Raw genomic sequence first — 9,493 nt, forward strand, 5'->3', positions numbered from 1 at the left:
CAGCTAAGGGTAGGATATTTCCGATATTGTCTTTGCCATCACACTCAGTACTTAATGTATTAAGGAGAAAGTGCTCTCTCATGATTTATTTTTTCCTGATATAAAAGGAAGTTTCATTCTACTTAGAGATTTTTTTTTTTTTTGGCTATTGAAATGATGACATTATTTCTACTTGAATCATTGCCCAATTACAGTGACTTAAAAATATGTCTTTGCTTCTTAGGCTTTGGCCAGACAAGCCAAGATTGATTTTGAAGAACAAGCCCTCAGAGTTAAGGAAATTCATGAGCAGATTGCCTTGGAAAGGGTTCAAGCTCATTACAAAAAACATTATTCAATATGTGCAGAAATTTTGGATCAAATCCTTGATTTGTCCACTAAAGTGGCAGACTATCGAACGTTGACAAATAAGTAAGTGTTTTTTTTACTACAATAGTTAATAAAATAGAGACACCACAGCAAACGAGAAAAGGGTAAGATTGTGATGTAGGCACTAAGTTGATAAGTAAAGAGAGATAACAATGTTTTGTGAAATGAAGACTAAGACGTGGGGTCCAGGATACCTTGATTACAGACTTAATTCATCCAATGACTAGCCTGATTTAAGGTGTATTTATGTCTTTTAACATTTAAACTTTGTGTCTAACTTCTCTATAATTTACAAAGACAGCTATGATAATTTATTTGAAACACTAGGAAATTCCTAGAAGACAGGAATTACTTAAAGATTATTTTACTAATCATTAAATCGATTTTCATTGCACTTTCTTTCTTAAAAAGTCAACCTATTTGTAAGGAAACATTTAACAATACAAAAAAGATTAAGAATATGCCAAAATTAGAACAAAGGATGGGAGTTCCCTTGTTGCCTAGTGGTTAGGGTTCCAGGCTTTCACTGCCATGGCCTGGGTTCAATCTCTGACTGGGGAACTGAGATCCCGCAAGCTGCATGGTGCGACCAAAAAAAAAAAAAAAGAAGAAGAAAAAGAAAATTCAAATCAAGTAGAAAGTTAGAAACAAGGAATACATGAAAACACAGTTATACCGGTACAAGTAGATTTGCCAGATACTGCAACTGAGCTGCAAATTTTATCTGAGCTTCCAGGTGGCCAAAGCAAAAAGGGCAACACAGTTTGTCCTATGATTTCTGTTTTCCATTCTAGTTCTTTACAAAATACAAAACTTTTCTTGGTCCTCAGTTTAGAATAATGATTTTCTCATGTGGCCCCACCTAAGGTATAATGAGTAGTGTAGTAGGTCTGGTGGAGAATGACCTCAGCATTCAGGCATCTGGCTTTAGAGACCTATTTCTTATGATGTCCTTTCCTGGAAGCTGAAGGGGAATGACATCACAACAGATCTCAGTGAAAGCATTTCCGCAAGGACAAGGATAAGTCACTCCACTTAAAGTTTTGACCTCTAATATTACCCAGACTGAGATCTTCTTGAGAACCCACAGTGAAAAGAAAGAAAGCCACATGATATTCAGGGTGAAATAGAAGATGGGTAAACCATCCCATCACCCCTGGACTTGATAGGGGCTTTCTCCACAGCTCTCACCTCAACAGCTATATTTCTGATGCACCACCATATAAAAACTACTAAATGAAATAACTTTTTTTTTTTTTGCGTTACGCGGCCCTCTCACTGTTGTGGCCTCTCCCGTTGCGGAGCACAGGCTCCAGAAGTGCAGGCTCAGCGGCCGTAGCTCACGGGCCCAGCCGCTCCACGGCATGTGGGATCTTCCTGGACCGGAGCACGATCCCGTGTCCCCTGCATCGGCAGACAGACTCTCAACCACTGTGCCACCAGGGAAGACCCGATGAGGACATTTTAAAGATAAAACTATACGGGTACAAGATTGAGAAAAGAAAATAAATAAGACTAAAAATTGAGATGAATTCAAGAGTAAATGTTTAAAAATACTTTTCAGATTAATATAAATTCAAAAGTTCAGAAATTATAAGAATAAAATTGTGAGGAAGGTAATCTATAAAAGGGTTAAAAAGGAAAGGTGATACAATGCATTATAATGGTAAAAAAATAGATTAAATTACAGAAGATAAATATAGTGGATTTAAATATAAAAACATAACACAAGATAATTCAGAGGGGAAAAAAGTACAGATTGATTTCCCTCAACAAATAAAGGCTCATAATTCCAAATTAAAACATAAATGCAAATCCCATTCTGCTCTGGGAAAATGGAGCAGAATGCGTTTTTCCCTATTCTTCCCACTAAGTACAATGAAAAGCCCTGAACATTGTTTGTGAAACAAACATAAGAAGACTCTGAAGATGGACAGAAGGAGTGAGACTGGCTGGGGACCTCAGGATACAGTGGTGAGCTTCCTGGGCTCTCCTTGTCCTCACACATCCCAGATTGGAACTAAATATTCTGGCAACAGACATGCCAGTGGTGTAGACAAAAATACCCCCAACAGAATCCTGCTGTCTCTAGTCAAAGAACCAGTTAAGGAGCAGCCTAGCAAGATGTAAAACTTTTAGACAATAACCACTCTTCCCCAAATACTACACACACACACACACACACAAATGTAGCCCCATTCCCACCTGTGCCAGCAAAGGCCAAGTAGAGAGCCTGTCTTCCACCCTCACAAGGCTGTAATGAGGGACCTCTGGGACACCACGAGGGTGGTGTCCCAGAGGCCAAGTAGGAAGCATGGACTTCCACCCCTACCTGGCAGTACTGGCCACTTCTCCCCTCCCTACTGGGGCGGTGTTAGAGGAGCCTAGGGAGGGTCAAGAGTTTCACCATCGCCCAGTGGTCACACGGCCGCCCGCACCGCAGTGGGGACCATGTGGAGGGCCAGAACTGCTAACTTCTCCTGCAGTAACAAGGATGCCCTCCCCTCAGGTGGTGAGGAAGGCCACGTGAGGACTTCTGTCCACACCTGCCAGTAACACGATGGCCCCTTCTCTTTCCCTTGCCTGAGCAACGTTAAAAAAAAAAAAAAAAAAAAAACAGCTAGAACAGAAGGTTTATGCAAGATTCAGAGTCTTGCAACATAATCCACAAATGTGCAGACTTCAGTAACAACTCATGCATCATACCAAGAACGAGGAAGAGCTCAAACTGAATGTAAAAACTGAGTATATAAAGTTAAAGTTCGAGAGGTATAGGTATCATAAATTTTTACAGGAGCTTTTATTAATACTTTGAAATTGTAAGTGTCTAAAAAGGCAATATATAGATGCTCATATATGGGTTGAATCGTGTCCCCCCAGAAAAATATGTTAAAGTTCTAATCCCCCATACCTCAGAGTGTAACCTTATTTGGAAATAGTCATTACTGATAGATTAGTTAAGATAAGGTCATACTCGTGTAGGATGGGACCGTAATTAAATATGACTGGTGTCCTTATAAGAAGTAGAGAGGAGACACACAGGGAGAACACCACGTGACAACGACGGCAGAGGGTCATGCAGCTGCCAGTCAGAGAATGCCAGAGATCCCCAGGACACCAGCCTGGGAGGGCCTGGAAAGAAGACTGTGGGAAAAGGAATCCTCAAATCCCAGTTCCGTGAATGCTTCTGTTGGGAGAGGTCGTGGAGATAGTCCCAGTAGCACTGGCTGGGGGCCAGCATGAAAGGAATCAGATGGTAACCAGCTGTCCTAGAAGTATTATTTCTATGTCAAATAGGTGACCTAAAAATCCCCTTACAGAGCACAACTTATTAGTAAGTTGAGGACCTCCTGTGTGTATTGAGTTTGACTAATATAATATTTCACAGACTCATATATAGTCTGCCTTTTATTACTCTATAAATCCTGCTTCGTGAAAATTAATATTGAGAATATATTGGTTATATGAAGCCATTTTTATTTTAATGAAAAAATACAAAAAATTTTAAAGTTCCAAAGGTATTGATACCCTAAACTTTTTTTTTTCAAACATTTTATAATCTACATAGTCCATCTTTATAAATTTATTTATTTTTGGCTGTGTTGGGTCTTCATTTCTGTGAGAGGGCTTTCTCTAGTTGCGGCGAGCGGGGGCCACTCTTCATCGCGGTGCGCGGGCCTCTCACTATCGCGGCCTCTCTTGTTGTGGAGCACAGGCTCCAGATGCACAGGCTCAGTAGTTGTGGCTCACGGGCCTAGTTGCTCCGCAGCATGTGAGATCTTCCCACACCAGGTCTCGAACCCGTGTCCCCTGCATTGGCGGGCGGATTCTTAACCACTGCACCACCAGGGAAGCCCCAATACCCTAAACTTTGAAGGGGTCTTTTACTTTGAAATTATGTGTCTTTTACTTGCAACTGAATACAATGATTACACGTATATGTTAAGATCTTTTTAGTCTACACTACTAACAGTCGAGATAAACTCACATTATTCTCTCTATGTACTTCCCTAAACAAGATGTTATCAATAGATATTTCTTTCTAAAGCACAGGGATATTATTGGTATCAGCCTACATACATGAACTGACTTTTGTTAAGACTGCTCCTTAATAAAATAATTGATATTCAGATAATAGAATATTAATTCAGTAATTGCAACATTAAGCTTTGGACAATATATAAGTTGTTAACCATTTACTTCACTAGAGGAGCCAATGCCATTTCAATAATTCTGATGTTAGCATTTTTCTATGTGGGACTTCCGTGGTGGCACAGTGGTTAAGAATCTGACTGCCAGTGCAGGGGATACGGGTTCGAACCCTGGTCCAGGAGGATCCCACGTGCCACGGAGCAACTAAGCCCGTGCGCCACAACTACTGAGCCTGCGCTCTAGAGCCTATGCTCTGTAACAAGAGAAGCTGCCACAGTGAGAAGCCCACTCACCGCAACAAAGAGTAGCCCCCACTCACCACAACTAGAGAAAGCCCACTCGCGGCAACAAAGACCCAGACCCAACGCAGCCAAAAATAAACAAACAAATAAATAAACAAACAAAAAACCCAGAAAAAAAACAGATAGGGCTTTATTTTTTTAAAAAAAGAATTTTTCTATGCCTAAGCTATTAATTTCGAAACTTCATGTCTCTATAAAGTAATCTTTAACAAATATAAATATTTTATTAATGGAAAACAATGATTATATTTGAAGTTCACATTTAATTGAAATACTACTTTATTATTGTGGAGAAACATACATAACATAAAGTTCAGCATTTTAACCGTTTTTAAGTGGTTTTCAACCATTTATGAGTTCGCTGGCATTAGGTACAGTCACAGTGCTGTGCACCCATCCCCCACCATCCACCTCCAGAACTTTTTCATCAGCCCAAACTGAAGTGCTGTACCCATTAGATACAATAATAACTCCCCATTCCCCTTCCCTCCAGCCCTGCTAACCTCTGTCCTACTTTCTGTCTCTATGAATTTATCTGTTTTAGGGTCCTCATGTAAGTGGAATCATACAATATGTTTCCTTTTGTGTCTGGCTTATTTCATTTAGTATAATGTCTTCAAGGTTCATTCATGTTGTAGCATGTATCAGAATGAAATACAACTTTTTAAGTTGCAATTTCAAGGTGTAGTCCCACTATTTTTAGAGAAATGCATCTGAATCATGTCAGGCTCTTTCCTTCATTTGCACATTTTGTTCCTCTGGGAACTACTTTCCCATCATTCTGTCCTGATTACCAAGTCATTCGTCTGACTTAAATAGAAAATGTACTGAAAAATAATTGCACAGGTTACCAAACGTGCAATGACAATAAGACTACCATAACATTAGATTTTTCTCCTGTTACAAATTATTTGCAAATATGTAAACCAACTGTCACCTTAAAGAGGCCTTGGAAAGTATTCAGTCTGTTCATTTTGCATAGGAGGACACTGATATTGGAGCATTTAACTGATTTCCAAAGCTTGCACAGCCATTTAGCATCACAGACAGAAATCAAAGAACCTAAGTTTTGTGATAGTCGTATTTTTAGATATATTGTGCTTTCAGTGCACAATCAAAGAAAATTTGAAGAACCAACCAATGGCTTTAGGTAACATTTATTCATTCAAACCTACTAAGTTTCAGCCATTTTACTGGCTCTTAGAAATGTCATAGTAAGAGGAACCTCTGGCCTCAAATAGCGGATCCTGGTGAATGAACATGGTAATAGAAAGACTAAGATTTAAGATGTGTATTTGACTAACCATTGATCCCTCTCGACCTTTTTTTTTTCTTTTTTGCTGTAGCCTGATTCCATATAAGTTGATGCATGATTGGAAGGAACTGTTTTTTAATGGAAAGCCCATATATGAGCAAGCATCTCTTAAGCATCTGCCAGCTAAGCTCTCTGCAGAACAGCTTATAGAACTGGAGAAAAGAGACTTGCTAGATAACAGTGATTATGAAGAATATAAGGTACCTACTGATGTGGAATAATTAAAGAGAATGCAACATAATAAATAGTGTTGCTTTAGCATTAGTTTTGTGATATTATTTCTTTTCATCTCTACTAATAAAACTGGGCACTTTATGTTTGCATTTTCCCTTGGTTTAATTTGTATTTATAGTACTAACTTTTAAATATCTAACCTATTCATAATCTATTGTCTGTTACTTACAGTAATACTAGAGGGTGGTCTGAAAAAACATTACACATAATACAATAGGTAGATTTCAGAATTTTAAAGTTTTTTAATTATACATTAGCAATTTTCTTTGTGTGAGCTGTCTACCTTTGCTTCAAAACCCCTGGTTAAATGTATTTTTCTAGTAATTTATCTAAATACATATTGTTTTTGGAGGAAAATGCAAGAAAAGGAGGTCTGAGTTTTCCAAGTAGCATAGATGAAAACAAAATTTTATTCAATGAGTTTTTAAAAGGTATGGGGTGCCAACTGTGCTTCTTAGAAGAGCTGCTGAAAAACCTTTGGGGTAAACAAGCCAAGGTCCCATTATTGGCACTGCCAACTGCTAACTGTGAGACCTTAGGTGGCCAGGCACTTAAGTGCTAAGAGTCTCAGTTTCACGATATATGAAATGGGGGTAATAATATGACTACTTTATTTTGTTGTTGTGAAATTTATCGAAGAAAATATGTGTTAAACACTTAACCAAGTGCGCTGAGTGTTGGATGCAAATAATATGTACCAGTTTCTTTCCTCACCACCCTGCTCTCTCTACCCACTTCATCTCACTTTTAGTGGGAAAGATGTGAAATGAATGGCTATGGGATAGAAGTTCTGGGTAGATCATCAGCAATGGGGTGAAGAATGAGACTTTTTATTAGAAATATTATTGAATGAGTTTCAGAAGAGTAGTAAATTCAACATGAAAAAAAGAAAAGATGGGACTTCCCTGGTGGCGCAGTGGTTAAAAATCTGCCTGCCAATGCAGGGGACATGGGTTCGAGCCCTGGCCTGGGAAGATCCCACATGCCACAGCACAACCAAGCCCGTGTACCACAACTACTGAGCCTGCGCTCTAGAGTCCACAAGCCACAACTACTGAGCCCGTGTGCCACAACTTCTGAAGCCCACGCGCCTAGAGCCCGTGCTCCACAACAAGAGAAGCCACCACAATGAGAAGCTCACGCACTGCAATGAAGAGTAGCCCGGTTCACCGCAACTAGAGAAAACCCACGCGCAGCAACGAAGACCCAATGCAGCCAAAAATAAATAAATAAATTTTTTTTAAAAAAGAAAAGATGATTCGACCCAATCATCTGCTGTTATTTAGCAAATACTCAATGTTTGTTGAAAGGATTCACGAATAACATGAATGAATGACAATGAACAGGGCAAAGTGTAAAATAGCACTAATATGTAACTATTGAAGAAGACAAGCTTATTTTAAAAAGAAGGAAAGAAAATGAGATTATGAGAAACTAAACGTACACCATATTTTAATTGGATGAATCTATATTTGGATCACTAAAATAATTATTATTTATTAAGGATTGGCCAGAACCTTACGGGATATATGTGCATATTTATTTTTCATGGTCGTAGAATATTCTAGATCTAGTATGTCAATCTAAAGTTCAACGCTACATAATAAAATGCTTTGACAGTGTCAAACTATGTGAAGGTATTTCTTTCCATTGTAAATTCAAAAGTCATTTTACTTGACAGATTTTGCTGATTCATGAAATATTTATTTCTGAGTTATTTCTTAACCAGCTCTATCTTGTTGCTTTCATAAATCAAGAGACCTGGTAGTCTGCAGCTTAGCAAAGATTTGTCTTTTTAACTATTTTCTTGTTTGGGAAATTGTTACCACAGGAACATGCTTGTCTCACCCACATCCTGAAGCAGCCGGTACGTTTCTTTTGCAAGAAATTATAAACACTTTTTAGGAGTACGTGGACGTCTATAATGCAGTTTATTTTGTTTATGGCCTTTGCTGTTGTCCTAGAAGTGAATATTACCTTAGGATTTCTGATATGTGTTTATATGCTGTGTTCATTTTGACTACATGATGGAAAATATACCACATACAGGTGTTAGCATATACTGTAAACTATCCTATTATCATTCCCTAGTATTAAAGCTTTTGTCTCTTCAGATACTTGTTAAATGTTTTGCATTTAAGTAAAAAATAAATGTTTCAACTTGGAAAATATATTATCTGGCTTAAATAGTCTTTCACAACAGGCAGAGGATCAACACATCTGGCTTAATAAACGTGGAACAGTTTTAGCAAAGTGCTAACTTTGCTCCAGATTTTTAATCTGTCAATCAAACACATAGCTTAGAAATTGATCTTCAAAAAGTTTACATTCTTAGCATATTTTATTAATGCCTATACCCACCATCAGTGTAGAAGTGATGCTTCCTGGTTTTGGGATCATACTTTTAAAGCTCTGTTAGAATAAGCTATCATGTTTAAAAATGTTAAATATCACACCTAGAAACTGGCATAAAACCAAAATTTCGCTCATGTCCATGTCATATATAGCTGCCAATAATATGACATTATTTCCTAATCATCATACTCTCTTTGTAGACTGGCTACATGTGAGAGAGCTGTAGCCCAGGAATGGTTTGGCCAAAAATATCATTTATCTCTCCTAAGAAGGAGGCAGAAGCAGCATCATGGAGCAGCCAAACCCTACTGGGATTCCCAGCCAACCGCCATGGGATAACAAGGAGTTGTTTAATAGAGAGTGGGGAGGAGTCCCGAAATGCTATGGACCACCGGCAGCAGGCTAAGCCAGGAGCCCAGCTGCTCCAGTTCAGCTAACAGCTTGCCCCCCACATAGCAGCCACTGGTTCTCAGTTATGCAGTGGACTCCTCCTGGTAAACCCCAGACTCCCCCAAATGCAAATCGTTTCCATGATTCTTTCTGGCAAATGACTCACAATTCCACAGCATTTTATTTTAACATAAGTTGCTTATTAGCAGTTATCTACTGAATGAATTTGAGTTACTAAAATGGGGTGTTCAAAAACTAAAATTAGCTCATGGCCACGGTTTCCTGCTGATGCAGATTTTTCTAAGAAATCCATGCCACGAAGCACTTGGCAATTTGCAGGGCTCTACTGCACATGCTTACGAACAAGTTGTAGTTG

At 38.7% G+C, this 9,493-nt stretch overlaps 1 protein-coding gene across 1 annotated transcript in view; it reads left to right on the plus strand.

The window, feature by feature from the left end:
* Window positions 1–8,537, plus strand: part of LOC136794158 (sperm flagellar protein 2-like) — a 49,811-nt gene extending 41,274 nt beyond the window's left edge. Inside the window, exons 8-9 of the mRNA XM_067033342.1 lie at window positions 224–411; window positions 6,170–8,537. Of these exons, the coding sequence (XP_066889443.1) occupies window positions 224–411; window positions 6,170–6,359 (378 nt within the window). The 3' untranslated portion in view covers window positions 6,360–8,537. The remainder of the gene's footprint in view (window positions 1–223; window positions 412–6,169) is intronic.
* Window positions 8,538–9,493: the final 956 nt, after the last annotated feature.

Source organism: Kogia breviceps, chromosome 4 (assembly GCF_026419965.1).
Source record: "Kogia breviceps isolate mKogBre1 chromosome 4, mKogBre1 haplotype 1, whole genome shotgun sequence".
Classification (NCBI taxonomy): domain Eukaryota; kingdom Metazoa; phylum Chordata; class Mammalia; order Artiodactyla; family Physeteridae; genus Kogia; species Kogia breviceps.